The following is a 25,880-nucleotide window of genomic DNA, read 5'->3' on the forward strand; positions in this document are numbered from 1 at the left end:
AAAGTGCTTCTACTGGTACAAAAGTACTCTGTGTGCTCTCTCTCTCTTTCTCTCTCTGTGAGTAATACTGGACAGTTCCTTCTAAAGCAGCAGAAGGATACCTGTATACTTCAAGAATGGATGGTAATATAGGCATGAGATACATCTTTTTACAGCTTTTACTTCATGTATTGCTCTTAGGCGTCAGTTGTAGCTTGACTTCTTTACTTTTTTTTTTTTTTTTTTGAGAAGTCTTGCTCTGTCACCTAGGCTGGAGTATAGTGGCGTGATCTCCACTCACTGTAACCTCCACCTCTGGGGTTCAAGCAATTCTCCTGCCTCAGCTTCCCCAGTAACTGGGACTACGCACGTGCACCACCATACCCAGCTATTTTTTGTATTTTTAGTAGAGACAGGATTTCGCCATGTTGGCCAGACTGGTCTCGAACTCCTGACCTCAAGTGATCTGCCCGCCTCGGCCTCCCAAAGTGCTGGGATTACAGGCATGAGCCACCGTGCCCAGCCCCTTATTCAGTTATTTTAATGGTGCACTTCTGAAATTTGCTCCCACCAAAATGGCGCAACCATGGCCTTGTCAGCCTCCAAGGAATGTGGTGTGAACATGGATCATTCTAACCATACCGAGGCACAGTAAGACCAGGACTTAATTTGAGCCTCTGAACTGAGCATAGGGTTTAATGAACCACTTCTCCATTGTGATAAAATATACAAGCAAAAGTGCTATGGTTTGGATGCACAGCCTGCAGCTGAACCCATTACAGGATGCATTATTTGATGTGAGGTGTGAAAGACTGAAGAGCAATTACTCTCTACAACCAAGGGCAAACGGCAACTGTGGAGCTTGGCCTTTTCTCATTTCTTGGTTTCCTGAAGCCAGAGTTCTCTACAATGACAAAACCTCTTTGCTCTGGCTCATTTGAAAAACAATGTCATTTTAAAGGTTAGATTGTGTGTGTATGTGTGTATGAGAGAGAGAGAGAGAGAGAGGATTTTGTAGTGATTTTTATGACAATCAATTAAAAAATGCTTTGGAAACATTTAATGAGAGGGGTCACAAAGGCAAATGTAGTATTGAAAGAAAACAGATAGTTCTGGCTCTTCCAAATCTGTTTTACCAAAACCCAAGGCCTAGGAAAGGGACAACAGTCCTCAATGAAGTCCATTACTGGGGCCTGAGGATAATCTTTCCTTGCCTTCCTGCATATCATTTTCCTTTACTCCTTTCTCCCCTCCCCTTTCCCCAAGATACAGAGCTGGCTGGGAGGCCCCTTACCTACATCCCACCCCCTTTCTCTCACTTTACCCCAGGACAGTCAGAGCTAAACTCAGAAAGCTGAAACACTGATGCAGGCCCCAGGACCAATCCCCAGACCCTTCTTCCCTCCACTGCACCACAGGTTCCCACTGCCATTACCAAGCATGGTGCCCCCTGACCAGCCTTCACCCCTCAGCCCTTTTGAAAGGCCCTCAGCTCTTCACCCCAGAGACTCCAGCCCCATTCAAGTACCCATGGTCCTCTGCTTCAGTCTAGGCATTTTCCTGACATGGAGGTTCAAGCTCACTTACGAATATTTAAAGACTCATGATTTTTTTTAATGCTTGAAAGCTACTGACTTTCTGAGCCCAACATCATCCACAAAATAAGGGAGTCATAAAGAAAATGCATTACTCACCTTTCATCTTTCTTCTGTGGCAAGTAAGAAAAAAGAAAATCCTGCCTCTCACAAAACCTGGATGTGACTGTGTGTTCAGGAAAAAAGAGATGGGGGCTGGTGGGGGCAGGGGAGCAGATGACAAAGAACACAACCCAGGGTCACAAAAGGGGGCAGAAAGAGTTGTATAAGCCTAAACTCCCACCTCTCCACTTCCCAGAGGTCCAGTCCCTGTTCCTCATTCCTCCCCATCCCATTCCTGGTGCTTGTTGGGAAAGCAGGATCTCAGGCCCCACCCCAGACCTCCTGAATGAAACGATCTAGGGGTGGAGCGCAGGAGTGGGTTTTAGCAAACTTTCCAGGTGATTCTAATGCCTGCTAAAGTTGAAAAGCAACACCATATGGTGTAGACACCAGTGTCTTGTGCATGGTTGTTTAACAAACACTTGCTGATTTAAGTATATCTGCAAGATCTTGGTGTGGAGCCAGACTGCAAGCTCCCTGAGAGCAGAGACCATATCTTTCTTCATGCCTGACAATGCATTTGTTGAAGGGAAATAGAATCGGACAGTATTTTGCTTTTGTTTTCCACTTTAACCTTTTCTAATTAAAGGTTTCAAAACAGCAAGGAAAATCACAGTGAGTGTTGTTTAGAGAGTGGTTTTGAGATAATATATCAATACCATGTAAATAATTAATAATATCAGCTTACCAGTAATACTGATGCCTTCCAGTCATATAGGGGCTCTGTGGTTTTGAAAACTCTTCCATGAACATTTTTCATTTGATCCTCAAGAAATTTTCGCTGCAAAATGTGTAGGTTTCATTCTTTCCTCTCATAGAAGAGGAAGTAGAAGTTCAGAAAAGCTGAGAAAATAGTCTTGGTTTTCCTAATTAGCTACAAAAACTGGAACCCAGGACTTTGAGCTCCTACTCCATTGGAAAGGTTTGTATTCCAGTTCTGTTATATGTTATCTGAGTGTTTCTAGTAACTTACCCTTATAAGTCTTTATTTTGCACTTTCTTCAGCTGCAAAATGGGGAAAACAATGGTTCCTATTTTAAAGGGTTGTTGTAGGAATTAAATGAAATAATAAAGGCAAAGCACTTAGCATAGGGCCTGGCACAAAGTAAGGGTTTAATAAATGAAGCCACTGTTATATTACTAATTCTTTATTGTTATATGTCTGAATTTATATATTACACGTATAATCATTATATATTTATGATTATTGCACGACACTGACTCCCACTAGAGTGACCAATATTGCATATGTGGGTTAGCAAGTCAGGGATCTTCCTCATCTCAGAAGGTGTTCCTTGCTAACTTAACAGGATATTTAAGGCCTGCAGTCTGCCTTTCGTGCCAGGAGTGTTGCTCGCTGCTGCTCCCCAGTGGGTCTTTATGCATGCTGCAGCTTGGGTATCTGCTGTGGTCACAGTGCTTACCACCCTTTCTCATGGACATGTTGCCTAGTCGTTCCAAGCACATGCCTTCCTTATCAATTGTATTGTTAAGTTGTTATGGTTAATTTAAATATATATGTGTGTATATAATATATACAATCTATATGTGTGTGTATATATATACACATATATGTATATATATGATAGAACCACAGCTTTTATCCAAATGTAAAATAAATATATGTAAAAGATATTATTTAACTCTGGACTTAAAGACGGGACCAGTAAGATGTTGCATAGGCTCAAGAGGATATTCAGTGAATGCACACATACAGGCAATCAGGAATGCAGAAACGAATTTACCAAGTTACAAAATGGGTTAATACCCATGGAGCGAGAATCAGATGCATTCCACCAAATACAATTTATTGGCATTGCTTTCTATTTGCAAGAACTTGTGTTATTATTGGTTTTCTACCATCTACAGAGCTATAAAATAGCTCAAAGATGATGAAAAGCAGAGATAACCTGGAAAGGTGTACCGACCAGGGCCCCCAGTCACCTTTTCTGCCCACTTTGAAGTCTTTCACAATCTTTCCTGACAGTGAGATCTCAAAAGAGTCGTTTAGTGTTGGAGGAAGAGAAGGTGTCACTATATCCAGTTCCCTGCCTAGAAAAGAGGCTTCACAGTCCTGGGCTTCAAAAGGCCTCAGCAAGTTTTCTCCTTTGGTTCTCTTCTTCTCTTAATACCTTCTTCTCCTTTTCCTGAAGATTTCATCTCAACGTTCCACAAAATCCACAAACTCATAGTCCCTCTCCTTCTCCTTGAAAATCCCAACTCTCCCATAGGAGAAAGAAGTTTCTTCCTCCTCGGTCCTGTCTTAATATCTCACAAACCTCGGTGTTCAGGCTTTGGCTGAATATGTGTGAAGCATCTCTTCTCAGCCACCAGGACTACAAAGTGGGAGGAGAAGGTTCTGGTTCCTAAGTGAGGGCAAGTAGGTACTGGATTCTAAGTTTAGCTTCCTATTCAGCAAGCCTGATTGCCTTACCATTAACCTAAGAAGGAAGTATATCTTGCCAAAGATCACTAATTCCCCCAGGACAATATAAATCTTGTCTAATTTGAGAAAAGGGTATTTATTTCTAACAACATGACTTTGGACTTGCCCTGTGAAAGCATCACCCAGGCATCCTTGAGCTGAGGAACGTCTTACCTTTTCCTAGGTCAGACTTTGATTCCTCTCCCTTTGTTGTCCAGAAGGGTGATCCTTGCTGTCATGCGCGTCCGTGTGAAGAGACCACCAAATAGGCTTTGTGTGAGCAACATGGCTATTTATTTCACTTGGGTGCAGGTGGGCTGAGTCCAAAAAGAGAGTCAGCAAAGGGAGATAAGGGTGGGTCCGTTTTATAGGATTTGGGTAGGTAAAGGAAAATTACAGTCAAAGGGGAGTTGTTCTCTGGCGGTCAGGAGTAGGGGTTACAAGGTGCTCAGTGGGGGAGCTTTTTGAGCCAGGATAAGCCAGGAAAAGGAATTTCACAAGATAATATCATCCCTTAAGGCAAGGACCAGCCATTTTCACTTCTTTTGTGGTGGAATGTCATCAGTTAAGGCGAGGCAAGGCATTTGCACTTCTTTTGTGATTCTTCAGTTACTTCAGGCCATCTGGGCGTATAAGTGCAAGTCACAGGGGATGCATCGGCTTGGCTTGGGCTCAGAGGCCTGACACTTGCTTCATCTAGTTGTTGTTATTCTTTCTTGCAAAAAAGAAAAGGAATGTCCAGTTGTTTCTACCACACATATGGTTTAAAAAATAGAATTTGACATTTTATAAAATTAGGAGATCAGAAGTTATAAGACGGGCGTGATGGAAATAGGTCTAAGTTAAGATTTAGACTGATAAGGGAGAATAGGATGTGGTGCAAGGTAGTTCCAGGACTAGGTGGATCAATAACACTTCTTCTTGAGCTCTTGAAATACGTTTTCAGTACTGGCTCTCTGCAACAGACCACGGAGAGGTGGATCAAACAGATCCTTCCAGAACATCCAGTTCTGCTTGCTTCCACATGCAGCTGAATTGACACTCCTAGATCTATGCAGATTCAAGCATTTTTGGTTTCCCTGGTGTAAAGGTAAACTGAGGATGGAGCCGAACCGGGAACGAAGACACAAGGCAAATGACAGTGAGAATAACCTTTTATTAGGGCTTGTAGGCGAGGTTCCTCGGTCCAAAGGCGTAGGCCGAGGAAGTGAGGAAGTCGCACTGAGGGAGGAGGGTAGGGACTTTTTATAGCCCAACAGGTAGGGAAGCTGGTTGTGCAAACAGGGCCTAGGGGGTCTTGAAACTGCTAGGGCAGGAGTTGAGTAAGGGTCATGAGGAAGGGGTCTTTGGAAACTGTTAACCAAAACTGCTGTTTACGAACTTGTGGAATGCAGGTGAGCTGCAGGTCATGGGGGAGTGTGGTTGCCCAGCCGGAACTCTGATGCATATAAGTCTGCGGGTGTGTACAAGGGTGAAGGGAGTCTTTAACAAAAGGCCTGCTACGCAGGGTAATGCCGCCATGTTGGGTCTAGATTCCTGCCTAACACCCAGGAGATATATTATTTTCTACTTTAAAAGATAATCAAGCATATGAATTTCTTACCAAGTTCCACATTCAACACAATGTAGGCACTTTCCCTCTTGTGCAAGCAGACAGTACATTGAGGACGAGCATTCACCGGAGCCCTGGGATATAGACCCACATTGGCCACTAAGTAGTTGAGCCATCTCAGTCACTCACATTTGGAGTTTCAGCTTTGTCATCTCCAAAATGAAGGTGATGGACTGGGGCCCTTCCAAAGCAGCTCTTCCACAATGTCAAAGTGCTAAGTCACTCCTAAGGTATCCTCATCCTAACTATTGGTGCTAGATCAGAAAGGAAAAGGTGGCTTCTCCAGACTGGGATGAATAGCCAGTCATGCAGATGTCCTTTGCAGACTGTGATGGGGTGAACACTTGCCTTCCCTTACTGTGGACAGTGTCAGTGTATAAAAGGTTCTGTGAAAGAAGCTGCCAGCAACACATCCCAAAAGGGATGCATTGGGACACTGGCATTACATAAGATGGTAATTCTTCTTTTATTTTGTGCTTATATTCTGAGTGAGGCATTTTTGCCGTATTCAGTCTATCATTCACTCATTATTCAATCTCTAATTCTATATTACTGTTTGAGTACCTTCTATGTGCCATATATCTTGCTGACTGCTGGAGACTAAATGATGAATGCACAGTTGAGGTCTCTGTCCTCATGGTACCTATAGTCAAGGGGGGATGTGAGTAAGTGAAAAAGTTATACTGAGTGACGTACAAGGCATAAGTGGGCCCGCATGAGTGGCAGCTAACCCAGAGGAAGATGGAAGAGACTGAGAGGGCCTGACACAGAAGCCATAAATGTATTTTAGACAGATGGTACATGTGATGGCTACGGGTGATTTCTTGCAAAACTAATGAAGCTTAAGTTTAGTGGTATACCCATAAACTGGCTCTTTGAAAAAAAGGATGAAATTATTTCATAATCAGTGCTTTTCAGCCATACTGCCAGCTCCAGAACACAGCTAAACTTTGGGCCCCTTACTAAGACAACTCTCTTCTTAGTGTCTTAGTAATTCCCCCAGAGCAGGCTCTGAGACAGGAGGTTGCACACAAGTAGTTTATGTTGGACATGCAAGAAATACCCATAGCAGGAGGGTAAGTGGGCTATGAGAGGGAAGACAGCCAATAAAAGGTGTGTGTTCAAGCCAGCTACCATTATGCGTAACCAGAGCTCAATCTTTCTTAAAAATTCTGAGAATCAGTATGGTAACAACCTGAGGAGAAAGGGAGCTGGGGTATTTATACTCCAACTCCTGTCAGTCATTGGCTCAGGTCTGCCCCTGATTGTATTATTTTCCTTTTATATTTTACCTTCCCTGATGGGTGGAGTGACCTTCCATTGCTTTGGTGAAAGCTATAAAGCAAAGACATGCAAATACTGACAGTTAGAAGTCATCCAACAAGCACAGAAGTGGTAAGGCCTGGGGGATATAGATAGTGTCTGGTACAAAATATCCCATACTTAATTATGATTTGTAATTTGCATTTTTCTTAAATTGGGCCCTCAAATTGTTATGAATTTTAGACCTCACAAAACCTGAAACCACCTATAGTCACAGGCCTAACTTGCTGAAAATATAGCATGTATGGGAAAATCAAAGAAATTAAAAAGCCCATATCAGAATTGGAGGGAAGGGGGAGGATATCAAGAGATGAAACTAGAAGCTAGAAAGTTGAAGCTAGAAGCTAGAAAGGTAAGCCAAGGCCATATGAAGGGTGCTATGTTAAACTGGGCTTTTCTAGATTTGACTGACATTTGTTGATGTCTGCAGAACTCAGCTGGGTTCCTTAGGGCATCTCATTTCTGGGATAAACTGACAGAACAACCCCTTTCTGAGATGGGCTCTTCCCAAGATAAAGAATAAGAACCCAAGAGGGCTGATGGAAGCTCATCTTGCCTCTGATGTCTGTTAGTCACAGTGGCACAGGTCAAATCTCCTTATATTCCATTGGCCAGACCCAAAGTTAGTAGGGCAAGGAAATAGAGAACACCTACAGGGAAGGAAATAATGACTAAGTAAGAACTGTAATACAACCTACTACTGGATTTTCACCAAAATGTTAATAGTGGAGATGTGCAGATAGTGAGATTTCTGATCGTTTTTCCTTTAGCTTTTCACTATTGTTAGAATTTGTAATAAGAATGTAGCAATTGTACCAAAACATATGAACCTATTCTTCTAAATAATAAAAGATTATATCAAATATTGAAGAGCATTTTTAAGGATATCTTTTAAAATTTTTCCTTTTTTAATGTGTTATTTATAAATGAGTTAATATACATAAAAAAAGCCTACCCCCTCAACTTCCTAAAACTACCTATTAGTATTTATAGCATGTGTAACTAATCAGACTTTATTATGTTCCTATTTCTGGTTTCTTAGTATTACTCTCATTAAATTTTTTTTATTTTGTATATATCTTTGTAAATCACGTGCAAGTACTTTATGGGGTTAGCTAGGAAATAAAGAAATAGATTATTTAAAAACTAGAAAGAAAAGTAGTTGAAGGGATTCATCACAGTAATAGCCCTGATAGCATATACAAATCACCTGGATATTTCTTTGTACTACCTCTGATGAAGACTCTAGAGGTTCTAAATTAATATTTCTGAATTGGGCTAATTTTTAAAAGCTCTCTGAAGGTTGAGAAATATTGAATAAATAAATGATTAAATTAAGTGAAAAAAATAACAAAAGGACCAATTGTATGTGATAAGCAAAAGGAGGTTGGGAAGTTTCTTTACAAACTTGAAGTAGGGTGTGACACTAAAAAGCCAAAGCTCCTAAATATTAAAAAGAATAAGGGAAATGGATGCAGTAGAGCAATATGAGCTTCCAGAATTAGAAAGGGCGTGTTATTAAGATCTGTTTGAGCTTCCCTGGGTGAGGAAGAGTGAGTCATATTCTCTCTGATACCTTGTATTCCCACATACATCCCAAATCAGAGCCTAATTGACAATTGTTTTTGTGGGCCACTGAGGTGCATTTTTTGGACTGTTTTTCAGAACATTGTGATTAAGAAAAAGTCTGTCATTCTCCACGAGAAGAGGCTGAACTCACAGGCGATTACTTATACACCCAGAACAGCAGAGAAGGAATACTAGAAATATTGTAGAAATGTGATTTGTTCACTTGTTTATAGCTCTTCAGACTGAAATTATTTGATTCTGTTTAGATTTCAGTTGTTTATATAGGAAACGTAAAATATCAAAAGCTCTTTTATCTTGATGTCTCATCCCAGCTTTTTTGAGACTCCACTTTAACATTTGATAAGAACTGAAATGGGAATAAATTATGCTTTCCTCCTCTCTTTCTCTTTTAAGTTTATACATAAATGTTGAGAGAAAGCTTGAGGTTTTTTTTTTTTTTTTTTTCTAAATGGCAAGTAAATAACAGGCTTTTTAGTAACTGTGATCTGGTACTGGTAAGGTCTGAGTTAACTGCCATTTGCAGAGTAACCATGGTGACCAGCATATGGCTTCTGATTCCATTAATCTTGTTGAGATTGACAGTTACCCCAAAGGATCTTTTGCAGTGATTCAGAAATAAATCATCTTTTCACATGTATACTGTTTGGTGACAGCCACTCGCTTTCAGCGTGTGTCTCTCCCCAACAAAGAAATAAGACACTCCCTCTCATGAGATGATAGGAAATGCATCCCTCAAGTAAGAAATTTCACAAAATACATCTAATGGTGAAAAGGTAAATACATATAAATACCATGCGAAAGGAGGATTTATTGAGCAAACATGTGTCATACCCTTGATAGACACATAAGGGGAAGGTCATTTACTCCCAGTTGGAAATTTACTTGTATAGAACCTCAGCCTGGAGATATGGACTGGAAACAAAATTTGACACTCTTCAACGAAAAAAATCCAATTGTTATTTCAATTATAGGAATTAGAAACGATTAATTAAGCTGGATTTGGGAAGAGGAGCAGCTGGCTGCCCAAGAGGAGACTAATAATGTGTTCTATTTGTAACGAGATGTTGCAACTTAAAAAGTACAGTGCGGCCCTACCTCAAACCATATTTGGTCTGCAACAGCCCCAGAGCATGTAAAATAATAGTCTCATTTTACAGATGAATATACTGAACTAAACAATTCAGAATGACTTCCCCATACTCACTTAGTTTTAGAGCTTTCTCTCAAACTGGCTGAATAAATTGTTGAGTCTGAGTTGGAAGGGATGGGAACTGAATTACAATCCCAACATTCTTCTGACGCTCGGTGTTGACAAAATATGCATAACTATGGGTCTTTCTCAACTCATGGAGCTTATACTTCCTCATCTCTAAGTTTTCCTTGGTTAAAGGAATACTCAGCTCTTATTTCAACCTAGATCTTCCTACATAAAAGAAATATCAAGAACACAATAGCGTTTTACAAATTCTAAGATGCACAGTGTTTCTTACTTTGACATCTATGGCTGGGCACGGTGGCTTACACCTGTAATCCCAGCACTTTGGGTGGCTGAGGCAGGTGGATCACTTAAGGTCAGGAGTTCAAGACCAGCCTGGCCAACATGGTGAAATCCTGTCTCTACTAAAAAAAAATATATATATATATATATACACACACACACACACAAATTAGCTAGGTGTGGTGGCGTGTGCCTGTAATCCTACCTACTGAGGAGGCTGAGGCATGAGAATCTCTTGAAACTGGAAGGCGAAGGTTGCAGTGAGCCACTGTACTCCAACCTGGGCAACAGAGCAAGACTCCATCTCAAAAAAAAAAAAAATTCTGTGACACTGAGATATGCCTTTTCATCAATGGCTTATTATGATCACTATGCAGCAATACCAAATGTAGATTTCATTACTCGTACATGCACTAACTTGGTCATAGCTGCTTATATTGCCAAAGTCATACAGTTATTAGTACATGGATAGAAAGTTATTGTGTAGGCAGAAAGAGGTATAAATTTCATATTAGCAACATGAGTACTTATTTTGGAGTAATGACCATCATTTTACATTTTCTTGCAAAGTAACAACATAGTGTTCTACAGGACCTAAGAAGGGAAGATACAAGTAGATCTTATATGTTAACCTACCATGCACTAAGCACAGAAACTTTTTTTAAAAAAGCTAAATCTTTCAGAATACATGAAAGGAATTTCAAAGCAACAAGAAGCTGACATAATTTAATTTGCTACATCCTTTTGCTCTTGGCCATTGTAAAATAGTTTTGATCTTATCATTTATGTTAGGTTTTATGATAGGTGGTAATTCACAAACCAGCCAGCATGGCTCTGATCCCCTCTTGCTGATGGTGGAACTGTGCCTAAAGCTCCCTTCCCTGCTCTGCTGATGCAGAACAACATCAGGAAGTCCAAGTAGTCAAAACCAAAGTCAAACATTGAACATTTGCAACCCCAATTTCAATCATAAAATTAACCAACTCTAATGGCAAATCAGTCTTTTGTTCATCTTAGCACAAATGCGCTAGACCACAATTTTTATTTCATTAAAAAGAAAACTGGTCTCCTTTGGCTCTGTAAGCTTTCAAACTAATGATTCTTTATAATTCCCTGGTAATTGTAGAAAGTATTCATTTTACATTATTTCCCTGACAATTGAGAAAATTTGAGGTTACATTGAAATATTTCTTATGTAAGAGCAAATGAAGAGGATGGATCTCATATAATCATGGCCAAAAAAGTATGTTCTTCTTGGTCACATATTTTTATAAATCATTGAGGAACAGGGAAAATTGTATATGCATAAATATATTTATGTAATAAATGTAACCTATTACAGCAGCCTGAGACCCCATGGGTTATTATTATGTCAGCAGAACTGAGATACTCAGATGTGTTTAGTGGTAGAAGCAAGCATTCCATTAATTTGGTTAAGGGACATGAATCAGCTAGTGGGTTGTGAGTTATGCACCTTCCTGACCTTCACAAAAGCACAGCCTGACTTGAGTTTATACAGTCAGCAATAGGATGTACTGGCCCAGGTCAGAAGAGTGCCAAATTTCCTCAAGCACTCATTTGTCCTCAGGAAACTCAGAAGCTGGGTCATTAACATCCTGGCCCCAGCTCCTTCCTTGGACAATTGTGACACTCTCTGGTGAACCCCTTGTCACTAATCTGACTCTGGGTATCTGATTTCTAGTTTTATTACCAGGATTAAACTTTTTCTGTTAACATAAAGGCTCTCTACCCAGGGCCTTTCCAAGTCCCTGGCTTACAAGACCTATAGGAACAAAGAGACCATTTCTTTTAATTACATAAAGAAATCTGATCAGATGTGAGATCCTTTAAAAGAAACTTTTGACTTCCTTTGTAAAAATATATTAACATTTTTTATTTAAAGTGTTTCCAAGAGTGGAATTTATTTTACACCCTAATTCATTATTAATGCATCATTTTTCATATTCTCCACACATAAGATTAAGTGAGGAAAAAGTATAGAGTTTAAAAGTTCTGTCTTTATTTTTCCAGTCTATAGATACCTGCCAAATCTCACTGTTGCTAAGGGAATATATTATTAACTTAGGTATCAGAATTAGAAAGGTCATATTGTTCTGAAAAAATATGCTGTGACTCTGAGATGTCCAGGTGGTATCAAGAATGTATTTCCCCAGATAATTTAATCTCATTTGAAAACTTAGATGTACTTGGTTCAGGGGAATATGCTGAAATAAAACCCTATGTGCCTCTTCACTCTTTCCTTTCTTCTCAGGAAGGAGAAACAGTGATCTTAGCTCATTGAAAACTCTCCTGCTGCAGTTTAAAAAGCTATACTATTTGCTTTTTATTCCCTCTTCAAGTTGAGAACATCTCATTGCCATTTTCTATTCAGTAATCCTTCACTTGACTATTGTTTGTAACACCATTCCCAAGCTTTACTTTTTGACATGTTACAAATCTATTTTTTTTTCAAACTGTAATCATTGGTTTACATTTCAACATTTCAGTATTTCCGTCCTGACCACCCACCGGGCAATATGTCTTTCCCACCTATCTTAGACTGTTCTCAAATAAAAATGTGACTGATACAAAGGGAGAATGAAAGAAGATAGGTTCCTCTCAGCTTCCTCTAGATAACAATAAATGCACTAGAACTTAACTTTTTGAACTTTTAATGAGCATTATGGAAACACGTTTTAAAGCACAGGCTTGAGAGACATACTGTCAGAACGTGATTCCCACATTTGCCACTTTACTGGCTGAGTGATCTTGGGCAATTAACCTCTCTATGCCTCATTTTCCTCAACTGTAAAATGGGCAGTTGAGGATATGGGCAGTTGAGAATAATAATATTCTCCTTAAGTTATTCTAAGGATTACATGAATGCAACAGATATTAAGTATTTCGAAAAATATCTGTGCTTTTTCTCTGCTGGGCATTGGTGGGCCTGCAGGTCTGTGTTAAACTGTGGATGAGGGTCTTTGTTCTGCAGAATGGAGTTTGTTAAAGTTGTTAAGAATAAGGCCTATTTAAGAGATACCAAGTGAAATTTAGGAGACGACAAGAGAGTAGAATTGACTGCTATGCTCAAAAACTCTCGGTGATACAGGATAAAAATAAATACAACACACTCAAATACAGGGTGATAATCTGTGTAACAAACAGAGATATCATTTGTCAGATTGCTTATGCCCATATAGAAGGAGTAGTCTGTGCAGCATATGTACATGGTACGTGAACTACTAAAATAAAGTGTGAAGGTTGGCCTGACAAATTATGCTGCAGCACATTATACTGACCTGCTACTGGCCCACAGGCTTCTTGGTAGGTTTGGCATGGACAAGATCTATGAAGGCCAAGTGGAGATGACTGGAGATGAATGCAATATGGAAAGCATTGATGTCAGCCTGGTGCCTTCACCTGCTCTTTGGATGTAGGCCTTGCCAGAACCATCACTGGCAATAAAGTTTTTGGGGCCTTGAAGGGAGTTGTTGATGAAGGCTGTTCTGTCCCTCATCGTACCAGACAATGTTTGTGATTCTGAAAGCAAGGAATTGAATGCAGAAGTGCATGGGAAACACATCATGGATCAGAAGGATGCAGATTACATGCATTACCTAAGGAAGCAGATGAAGATGCTTACAAGAAATGGTTCTTTCCATTCATGAAGAACAGCATCACTTTAGACCTGATGGAGGAGATAAACAAGAGAACTCATATTGGCTGTGCACAGTGGCTCACAGTCCCAGCACTTTGGGAGACTGAGGTGGGTGAACTGCTCGAGCCCAGGAGTACGAGATCAGCCTGGACAACATGGCAAAACCCTGTTTCTGCAAAAAAATGTATAAAAATTACCCAGGTGTGGTGGTGTGCACCTGTTGTTCCAGCTACTCAGGGAGAGGAGGTGGGAGGATCATTTGAGCCCAGGAGGTTGAGGCTGCAGTGAGCCAAGATCATTCCACTTTACTCCAGCCTGGGTGACAGAGCGAGACCCTGTCTCAAATAAATAAATAAATAAAACAAAAAACAAAAGCTCATGTTGCTATCCAATAGAACCCAAACTATGAGATGCCCAAGAAAGAAGTTAAAAACAACAGGTGGAAACATCCCAAAATGTCCCATGCCCAGAAGAAAGATCAGGTAGCTCAAAAGAAGGAAAGCTTCCTCAGAGCTCAGGAGCAGGCTCTGAGAGCTGAAACAAGCAATGTTTTAGGATGATTTTTCAGATAAAACAATAAACTTACTGGCTAACCAGGTTTAAAAAAACAATACCTGCAAAAGCAAACTATTACATTTATTATCTAAGTTCCAAAATCAAAAGTTGGTTATTTGTGTCATCATTCATAATTGAGGCTTATTCTAAATTCTAAATATCCTGTTTATAGCAACTTAAAATGCCAGTTCATTATATTATAATTTTGACATTAATCAACCTGACATTTTTCTCTTATAAAGGTAAGGCATAAACATATTAGCTCTCATGATTCTTTTTTTAAAAAATTATCACTTCTCCCAGATTTCCTAAGCCCCATTGCTTTAGCTCTTTGAGTTGTTACTGTGATAAGGGAAAATACTATTTTTGTGTGATAGGCTGTAAATAGGTTGGGCAGCCATCTCAGTTTGCCTGAAACTGAGGGGTTTCTCAGGACATGGGACTGTTACTGCTTAAACTGGGAAAGTCTTGGGGAAACCAGGATGGTTGGCTATCCTACTGTAAAGGTATTACATAAGGTGGGGGTAAAAGAGGAAAGGAAGAATCAGTAGTAGTATTAATCTCATTAAGTACAAAATAATTATTAGTACACCTCTACTCTTCCCTTGATTTTTGACTCATGCAATCTCTGATGAGTATCTGAAGGGTAAAATTGCACTGAACTAATTAACTCTAAATGTCAGGCATTTGGATTTTGTGGGGTTTTTTTCCCTCTTGTTATCATCATCATCTGTGGAATGTATTTCTTCTCCTTCATTTTATGCTGTTCTGCTTTCCTCTGATTATGTCATGCTTGTTCTTTTTCTTTTAGGTCAACCCAAATCAAAACATACTCTTGGGATAATGCCCAGGTTATTCTGGTTGGGAACAAGTGTGATATGGAAGACGAGCGGGTCATCTCAACTGAGCGAGGTCAACATTTAGGGGAACAGCTTGGTAAGAAATAAATTAATAAGTTAAAAAGAAAGAGAATTTGCTTATTATTTGTAACACTGTACAGAGTCCCAGTGAATTGTCAGGGTGGAGTTAATGAAATGTTTCTCAATCTAGCAGTGGAAAGCAACATAATCCTCCCTAAGTGGACAATATATTTTCTCCCACTTACTATGGCATCATGAGAGCTCAAGTGCAATTAAAGAAGCAAAAATTATACTCAGAATTTTGGTCTTAGTACACTGTATTTAAATTCTTATTCCATGAGAAACACAGGTTATGCCTTGTCCACTATTTTTGCTTTTTTTTCTCCATACTCTATTTTGCATTCAGTGAGCTCTTTATTTTATTGAGTGATTATTGTTCTCAAGTTTTCATTGGAGGAGGATAATGGCACAGAATAGGTCACATCCTAGATTCTGATTCTAGTGACATCATTGATAAGCCATGTTACTGTCACAATTCCCTTTGAGACTTAGTCACCCCATCTCTCAAGAATGTGTATCATAGCCCATGCCTATTTAACCAAGTCCTTGTAGATAAGATCAAATGAGACAATAGATATGAAAGAGCTTCAGAAATGGCAAAGCCGTTTCAAACACAAAACACTGTATCTAAAGAGAAAAATGCTGGAGTGAGTAGGGTAGAGATTTAATACAAAGGAGGGATTGATGATGATGATGATTGATTGACTGAGTCAAGAAATTTTTACTGGGTACTTGTTGTATGCTTTATATTATGCCAAACATCATGGGGGATACAAAAAAGTGATTCACAGTCCCTAGGCACAAGTTGTTCCCAATCAAGTGGAGACTGAAGACTGGAGATACACACAAGGAAGCAGAAATACAAGTCAACAAAAACAGGTCAATGAGGAGGTAAGCTGCAAGGCAGACGCCAACAGGAAAGCAACAGGGAGAGGGAGGCAGACACAGGAAGGGGAAAAACATTGCCAGAAGGAGATGTAGGAGTGTAGTGTGATCAGAGGAAGATAAAGAGCAAGGCAGAGAGGGCTCTTGGAGACATCAGGTGTGGAAATGAATACTCTAAGAGGAAGAGATGAGTGATGAGAGGAGATGGAGATCTTATGGGTGAAATGGCAAGATACAGCTTGAATGGTCTCTAAAGGAGAGTAGAATTTGCTACAAAGGAGATGAGGCATTATGAGTAAGGGGCACAGTGATTCATGGACATTGAGATGAGCATAAGGTGAAATGATAGTGAATAGAAAAGTGAGAACCTAGCATGAAGTTGCAGAACTGAGTTGTGGATTTGGGGAACAACTCCAATCCTAGAGGTGAAGAAGTTGGAACTCTTTTTGTTTTTTTTTGTTTGTTTGTTTGTTTGTTTGTTTATGGTAGACCACTGAAAATACTGAGGCATGCTTAGCAAAGAAGAGTTTGACTTTTAACCTTTTTGGTCAGGACCTGCAGTAAGAAATACTTTCAATTTAGCATCCCAGTACTTACATATGTAGAGAGAGAGAATGAAACAAAAGTTTCACAAAACACATTTTAACTTTACTTGATGAGATTCACTCTGTTTTCTGTCTTAATTTTCTTTCTTCTTTTTTCTTAAATGGTGGTCCCAACCCACTAAGTTGATCCCCGGAAGCAGTAATGTGTCTCAATCTATAATTTGAAAAACACTGTTATAGGCCAGGCACAGTGGCTCACGCCTGTAATCCCAGCACTTTGGGAGGCCAAGGCTGGCGGATCACGAGGTCAGTAGATTGAGACCATCCTGGCTAACACGGTGAAACCCCGTCTCTACTAAAAATACAAAAAATTAGCCAGGTGTAGTGGCGGGCGCCTCTAGTCCCAGCTACTGGGGAGGCTGAGGCAGAAGGACGGCGTGAACCTGGGAGGCAGAGCTTGCAGTGAACCGAGATCGCGCCACTGCACTCCAGCCTGGGAGACAGAGTGAGATTCTGCCTCGAAAAAAAAAAAAAAAAAATCGAAAAAAGAAAAAAGAAAGAAAAACACTGTTATAAAGGGGATGCTTTGGGATTAATCTGCTGGTGTTGTGCAACATAAGTCAGAAAAGCAAAGGCCCTCTCATTGGGTTACTCTTCCTCTTGATCATCTCATAGCTGAACTAAGTACAGTTCACTCTGAAATCTTAACCATTTCTCATGAGCTTAATGAGTTCCTTAGACTAAAATCTATCCCTGGATGGCCACAAGAACCCTTCCACCAAATATTCTTAGAGCCACCCAGAAGAAAGTTACGTGGCTGGTGTATGGTCTCCTGTGGCTGCATTTGAAGTTATCATCTCTGTCACAGGGCCTCTTCCCAGTCTACCGATTAAACAATATGAGGAGTCTGAAAAAATGATAATTTTTTTTTTCTTAATCCTCTTAGGACCTCCTTATCTTAGGAAAGATAAGAATGGAGAATAGTAGATCCCCAAAGAAAGAGAGGGAGGAAATCTGGGAGAGGTTTAGAGGGTTGGCAGATTGGCTTCCCAAGACGGTCTCTCCCCTGTCTTCCTGTGTTTTCTTAACTAGCTGGGCACATGCCAGGTTGGGGAAAATACTGCTACACAGATGTAGGCTATCTCTATGAATAAAAATGAAAACTGGTTCAAAAAATATGTGTATATCCAAGCCAAGAATTGTTTAATGTCATTGATACATAGGAGGCAGGCAACTGGCTAAATTTTTTACTACTCTAATAAATTACTTGGATATTTAGAAGACCAGATTGTGAAAGGGGATGTTAGGATGATGGAAATGCATCAAGAGGGTGTCTTTCCTACTGCTCCATCGGCTGACGTGCACACAAACCCTTTCCATTCAGTACACAGATGTAGCAAAGTTCCTGAAATTGTGAGGCAGAATGTTTTATGTTCCTGTTCAGTTTCTTCCAATGGTTTCTAATTGATTTTTTGCTCTCTGTTCAATAAAACCCAGCTGTTGTCATAGCAACCAACACATGTGCATTCTTGGAGAGTCATTTACCTCATTTAATGTGGCTTGTTCTCCTCATGGCTACACATGCTTCTACAAATGATCATGAGAGACCATTTGCATTTCTTTAAAATGCTCTCACAATTTAAATGTAAAGATTTTAAAGGTCTTTGCTTTGTTTTTTAATTACTTGTACATTTTATTCTTCAGAATACCATCACATACACACAAAGGTTGCACATTGTTTTTTAAATGTCATTACCACATCTTGGCAGATGACTCAAAATAACTGCTTTATCTATCTGGTTGCAATTAATTCTCCATTGTGGATTGTTTTATCTGGACAACATTTGCTCATCCTAATGAGGGTCCTGGATGGAACCAAGTTGTAATGGAGCTCTTTAAAAATTCTTATATGGCAACTGTCAGTCCCAATCCAGTTTAGTTCACCAAGCATTTATTAAGTGTTTACAATATGCCAGTTACTGGGAATGCAATGACAAATAACCCTGCCTTTTAGGAGCAAACATTGTAGTGCCAGAGACAGACTACACAGACAAAGAGCATTTTTCTGGCTTTCCCTTTCCATTTTGTTTCATTTGATCCTTTGAGCACCTCTCCTTGCTGAATGCTGCCTTGTCAGCATTTATGACATGGTGCTCTCTGTTCGTCTTCTCCCTCTCCAGACTTGCATTTAGTTTCCTTGGTAGACTCCTCCTCCTTTTTTTGTCTCCTGCACTCTGGCTTTCTCTCCTCAGTCCACCTCTCCTCTCTCTCTACACCCTCCCTTGGATGTTTCCATCCCCTCCAAGGTTTTAACTCCACCTCCAGACTAATGACTGCAAAATCATGTTCCAGGCTTGACCTCACGCTGGCACTTCAGGCGCCAACATCCACCTGCCAGCTGTGCATATTCAGTACTTCTGATTTAAAGTAGTGGTCTAATCATCTGCAGCTGAATCGGCTGGGGTTCTTTTTCAAATGCACATTCACAACGCAACTCAGACCTGCTGCATCAGAGTTTTTGAAGTTGAAGGCTAGAATCTACATTTTTAACAAATATTTTTGTGACTTTTGTACAACTAAATTTCTAGAACACTGGCTTTTGTGGGAAGTGAGTGTTTAGAGAGGGTAGGGAATTGCTGCCAGAGCTGGACATTACCCTATAGCTGTTGTTATTTTCCCATGCATTTTTTTCTTTTTTTTTTTTTTTGATGAAGTCTCATTCTGTCACCCAGGCTGGAGTGTAGTGGTGCGATCTTGACTCACTGCAACCTCTGCCTCCTGGGTTCAAGCAATTCTCCTGCCTCAGCCTCCCAAGTAACTGGGACTACTGGCATGTGCCACCATGCCCGGCTAATTTTTTGTATTTTTAGTAGAGATGGACTTTCACTGTGTTAGCCAGGGTGGTCTCAATCTCCTAACCCTGTGATCTGCCCACCTCTGCCTCCCAGAGTGCTGAGATTACAGGTGTGAGACATCGCACCTGGCCTTCATGCATGTTTTAACAGTTAGTCTATATGTATGTACCTATAACAATATATAAGAATGTTTTTAAATTTTATATTAAATGTATAGTATGGTACTTATGTATGTGCAATCTCATAATTTAAGTTTTAAATGTACAACTACTGTGTTAAATAAGAAAAAAATTTGGAGATACAATTAAAGATAGATTTTCCTAAAATAGAAGTAATTTATCTGGGAATAAGAACAAAGAAAGAAATTTATAGAGGAGAATGGATTTGTATTGCCTTGAAACCACAGGTGAAAGAATATTTGAACCATTATTACAAACTCTGAAAGGGCAGCAAATGCAGAAACTCCTGTTTTCCAAAAATGTAGTCAGAGAACCAAAGACTGCAGAGAAACTAAAATTGCTTCTGGGAGAAGTCATTATTAATAATTTATAAGGAGCCAATCTTAAAGTGTTTTTAATTTGCATTAATATTTCTTCCTAAAACAAGTAACATATAGTATTCCCAATTCTTTCCATTCAAACAATTACCATAACGGCTTCTGAACATATGTATTACTGAATTCCAGATTCATCCCCTGTACCCTTCCCCCTTGTCCAGCACAGAACCCCATGAGAATTTCTGAAAGTACAAAATATTCTTATATTTTGACATTTTTTCTAAGCTCTGTAATTTATCTTCCCTTCTTTTCCGATTTAATGGCTCTTTTGATTATTCATCTGACAAATATATATAATAATACTGCAGAGTCATAAAACGTCTATCTTCCCTCTCACGGAGCTTAACGTGTGGACTGTGTATCAGAAATAGACTCAAATATTATGAATATGTAAATAGGGCTGAGTGTAACTCAGAGGATAAAGGAAAGGCACGAAGTTCTATGAATGGGTAGTTACTTGTCTTTTTGGAAAATGAAGACTGATGAAAAGTCTTCACATAGATGTGAAGACACATTCTATGTCTGTATACTCTGAAACATATTGATTTGATAAATACTGGCTTAATTTAGCAATTTCTTCAAGGCAATAGTCTCTTGAAGTAGAAAGAGATAAATTTAAGACAAATGAAAAAGGATATTCTTTCACCTAACAAAGAATATACTAATGGAACCAATTATCTCTGAAAGTGGAAGGTGGTGCAGGCAGGACATATAATTACTTCCCAAAGGTCTATGCAGTCAGATCTACCACGGCTAACGGAGGAAGTTTGCATTCTGTGCGATATTTCTGTGTCACCAAGCATAAGAATTTAGGTGTATTGACCATGCTATATCGTCTGTTGTGGCACCACTCTCAGAGACAAGATGACTGAAGTGACTGAAACATTATAACCTAGCCAGAAAAGTCTATCTCCTTGGATTTTACGAACTATGCTCTTGATTTCTGCTGAGACTGAATGACCCCAGCATGCCTGATTTGGGAACTCTGACTCTAGGATTCTCTAATTCACTCCTATGAACCTTTCAGTTTAAATCACCCTAGTCTCTCACTACCAACCCTGGTAAGGGAGAGAAAGGCATTGACTGCATTGTGAAATCGTATGGTGGTGGAAGCCCTGAACTTCTGGATCCATATGCTCTAGCCATAAGCAACCAAGTTTTATTTATACAGTTTCCACCAGGAAAAATTGTGATAGCAGCATCATACCTTCCATAACCACCAAGCTCCACTTCAGTCATCATACCCTTGGTACAAGTACAATCTTCAGTCATGCAATAGGTCTTTTTTTTTTTTTTTTTTTTTTTTTTTAGAGAGAGAGACGGGATCTTGCTCTGTTGCCCAGGCTGGAGTGCAGTAGTAGTATGATCATAGCTCATTGCAGCCTTGACCTCTTGGACTCAAGCAATCTTCTCATCCCAGCCTCCCAAGCAGCTGGAAATATAGGCATGCACCACCATGCCTGGCTAATTCCTTTTTATTTTTTGAGAGACAGGGTCTTCACTGTGTCACCCAGGCTGATCTGGAACTCCTGTTCAAGCAATCCTCCCACTCCACTTCAGCCTCCCAAAGTGCTGGGGTTATAGTCATGAGCCACTGTGCCCAGCCCACAATAGGTCTTAACTGAATTCAGTTTTCTATCTTAAAGTCCAGGAGGAAGATAAGGCATATGTAACTGGTAAACCTATTTAAACTCTGACCTTGGACCCCACAATCTTTCAGTGTTCCACACAATCCAATGGAAGATGCCAGAAAATAACTAGATGATTACAAAGGATAAATTATCCTAAATCAACCTTACTCAAATGCATAATTTCTCTTTTCAAAATGTGCTCAGCTTTCTGGAACTTCCCCAACTAATACACTGAAAAACACCTTAGCTAAGTGTGCTGTGCTTTATAAGAAACCTCTGGAAATTCTTGGTGTCTCACTCTATGTCCAGATTATACTGAGATGATTACCACTGAATTGTACAGCAATTTTTCATTACCTTTAGAGCACCACTTCAGGGAAGCTATAATCAGAACTACTTAGGGCAGTTCTCATCTGAATGACTAAAAACCAAGGTGTTAGAGAGTGCGCTATTTTATTTGCTTGTTTGTTACATTGAGACTGCTGATATTGGGAATCGCAGGGATATCAGGAGTCACTGCTAGGCCTCAGCACATTGAGGGGACCTTGCTTATTTCTCAAATAATAATAATAATAAAATAAGGAAAACCCAAGGCAGGGACAAGGAAACAAATCTAGAAGGAAGATTGGACATAGAATAAGGGTTCTCAATCTTGGCTACAAATTTCAATAGTTTGGGAAGCTTTTAAAAATCCTGGTGACCAAGCTGCATCCCAAACCAACTAAATTGGAATCTCTGGGCTGGGACCCAGACAACAGTATGTTTTGTAAGTCCCAGTTTATTCCAATGTGTAGGCATGATTGAGAACCACTGATATACAGAAAAAACAAGAGGCAGATTAGCCCAGAGAGCCAGCAGAAGGAAGCTGTAATTGGTTCCACCCTTCATGGTGGGACTCGTGCTGCCCGGCCACAGGGAGCTGGTCTTCCAGGATGGATTCATGCTGAAGCTTTCATGCACCCTAGTCTAGTCCCCATGTGGCCAATAGGTGCACACATTTTACAGAAGGCTATTGGGATCAGAAGAGGAGTATGAGGTTATGCAACAGAACCTAATTATTAGGACCAATGTGAATTTAGCAAAGTCCACTTGGAATTGCTAACAACCACTGAGCTGAAATAAATGAGCCAAAGATTCTCTTCTTAAACTGCAGTGGGGTCACACTAGGAGTTTATTTCTTTTGGGGGGCAGGAGATAGACACTTCAAAATAGAACTCATGTATATTTTACGGGACTTTATTCATTTATTCAGTATTATTGAGCACCAACTATTGGCCAGGCATTAGGAGTTAGGAAACAATAAGACCAAACTTCTGTCACCTCAAAGGAGAGTCTGAGAGACACATAAACAAAGACTTTCAAAAGACAGCATGTAATTGTTGTAATAGAGGCATGGACTCAGTGCTAGAGGAGCTTAAAAGATTAAGAATGTCCCTGTTTGGAGGCTCTGAGAAAGGGCACACTGCAGAGACAATGTCTCAACCAAGTCTTGAAGTATGAATAGGATTTCGATAGGTAGACAAACAGGTGATGGTCTCTCTAGGCATAATAAATAGTATTCTGGAGGGATCTAAGCCTGGAAAAGTTGACATCATATATCATGAAGAACCTTGTTTGAAAGAATGAAAAACTCGGGCTTCGTCCTATACATGCTGAGGATCCTAAGTTTTAAACACTGGAGTGACAATACCAGATTTCATTTTGGATCAATTACACTGGGAATATGCCAGAAATTAGGAAGTTTAAGATCAGCAGGAATACAAAAAGAAAATATTAATAGCTCTATTTATTTGTGTCTCAATTTTTTTTCAGTTATTGGGTATGTTTTATTATGTACTACTGGAATAGTACATTATATAATTTACAAAATATTCATGTATTAGGGCAGTACTGAATCTTTTTTTGAAACTAAGAATTATAAAACAACATATGTTTGGAGACCACTGGCTAAAGGATAGACTGGAGGGTAAGGTCAGGAAGCAGAGATTCCAGTAAGAAGCTGATGCTATTGGGTAAATTATGGCAAGGCCTAAAGCAGGTGTTCCCCACCCTGGCTGTACATTCAACCCTCCTAGGTAGCATTTTAAAAACCATGGCACAGACCCCATCTCTCTCTCTCTCTCTCTCTCTCTCTCTCTCACACACACACACACAAATTAAGTAAATCAGAATTTCTGAAGCTGAGGTACAAACATGAGTGTTTTTAGCTCCTTAAGTGATTCTAATGTACAGCCATGGTTGAGAACCCTTGATTTAGGCCCTCACCATGTATCACCCAATTGTGTTAAAGTTGAGGACCACAGACCTAATCCAGGCCATGGCATTGGGGATACAAACTAGGAATTAGAGGCATAAAAGATGATGTAAGTATCTAGCCTGAGGAACAGATTAAAATCATTGTGGTGGGAGAATTTGGGAGTAAAATCAACACACTAACAGGCAGAAGGGAAGACACCCAGAAAAGTCAGAGAGTAGAGAGTCAGGAGAGTGGAAATACTTAGGTGGATAGTCATGAAGGCAAATGGGACAAGATCTAGAAAATACGTTGAAAGAACTAGTCTTAAATCTAAGCAATGGAATCCATAATTTTAAATATGACAGTAAATTACTGTTGAAATGCTTTGATAAGTATTGATCAACAAATGATCCATGAAGTGATACACGTGGGAGGACAGTGGGAATTTGGAGCCTCTTTAGGAAGAAAAAGACAACTTTGCATATTGCATAGAGCAGGTGACCGACCACCCCTTTCTTTTAATGAAATCGAAATAGATTTCTAAGAGTTGCCTTCATTCAATGTCTTTTTGATAACACAAGAAATTAGTACAAACAAGTAAAGAACATCATTAAAAACTGGCCATTGTGGCTACCTATGTCTGCATTGTTAACCTTCTCTTTAGCAAAAGACCATGGCTGATTTAATAGTTTGGTGGTGCATACACATTTATAGCTAATTTCATTTCATAGACTTCAGCCTATCATTACAGTTTCAGTCCAGCTTGCCAAGGATCATTCAGTAAGTTGGGCTCCAAAGCCAGAGAAACATGGACAGCCTTGGTGGTGGGCATGCACCCACTTTGGCTATCTTAAAGCTTTTCTGTTGAGCTCAGACCTGTAATGTTTGCCTCCAGCCATTTCACTTTAATGAAGGATGATGGTTTTTTCCTTCAGTTTTAATCATTTCCCTCTTACCCCTGTAAAAACAATTCTGTAGTAAAGCCAGGTTGTACAGCCAGAAACTCTAATGAGGATAACATTGCCCTAAAGCCTATTTTTAAAAACTCAAACCACCTGTTCCAAATATGCATTAACTCTGTTCTTCAGCAGCTTTTAAAGATTTATTTAACTCATAATTGTAGTATTTCTCAAAGAATGAAAATTGCCAACTTCTGGGTTTAGCAGAAGTCCCAGTGATGCTACTAAAATGTTCTAGGTACCTATCTGCACACAGCTCTGAGGAGAAGCACTGCCCGCCTGCCATTATATCCCCAGGCTCACATTCTTTTAGGCTAAGTATTCCCAGGAGGTATAAAATAAACCAACAGTGTACATTTTAATGTGTTTGGGTTGGTTTAGGTGTGGTCATATCCATGGGCTGGGAAGGGAAGGGACTGCTGTTTGCCCTGGTCCCTGTCTCCTTTGTGCTTCCCAGTTCCTGTTAACCTGATCTTTATTTCATAGTCTTATGGATCTCCACTCTCCCTTCTGGCAGCTGAAATTCACTCCTCAGAAAGTGTCTGTTCCTTATGAATAAAGTGACCATGCATCCCAGTTTGCTCAGGACAGTCCTGATTTGTGTTCATTTCCCAGTGTAAGTATTAATAGCATCCCGTTTCAATCTCAAAAGTGACTCAGTTTGGAGAACAAATGATATGGTTATCCAATCCATGAAACCCCACCCATGCAGCATCGTTGAGGGATAAACTCCACTTCCTCTTTTTTTTCATGTTGCCCTTCTTCTAAACCTCTACTTATGTTTCTCACATTCCCCAGTGAATAAACTCTCGACACTCTGGCAAATCCCTATTTTACTAAGACTCTGGCAAGACCCTATTTTACTAATTGCCTTCCTTAAGCAACTCTACTAATCCAGGTGTTCTTTCCTATACTCTTTCTTACTAATCCAGATCTTACCAACCTTTGACCCCTGA

General features: G+C 39.8%; 1 protein-coding gene across 2 annotated transcripts in view; it reads left to right on the forward strand.

The window, feature by feature from the left end:
• RAB3C (RAB3C, member RAS oncogene family) overlaps window positions 1-25,880 on the forward strand; it is a 306,210-nt gene that overhangs the window by 249,108 nt on the left and 31,222 nt on the right. For both annotated transcript variants that reach the window (XM_033179628.1, XM_033179627.1), the window contains exon 4: window positions 15,149-15,273. In XM_033179628.1, coding sequence (XP_033035519.1) covers window positions 15,149-15,273 — 125 coding nt within the window. The remainder of the gene's footprint in view (window positions 1-15,148; window positions 15,274-25,880) is intronic.

Source organism: Trachypithecus francoisi, unplaced genomic scaffold (assembly GCF_009764315.1).
Source record: "Trachypithecus francoisi isolate TF-2019V2 unplaced genomic scaffold, Tfra_2.0 Lachesis_group2, whole genome shotgun sequence".
NCBI lineage: Eukaryota > Metazoa > Chordata > Mammalia > Primates > Cercopithecidae > Trachypithecus > Trachypithecus francoisi.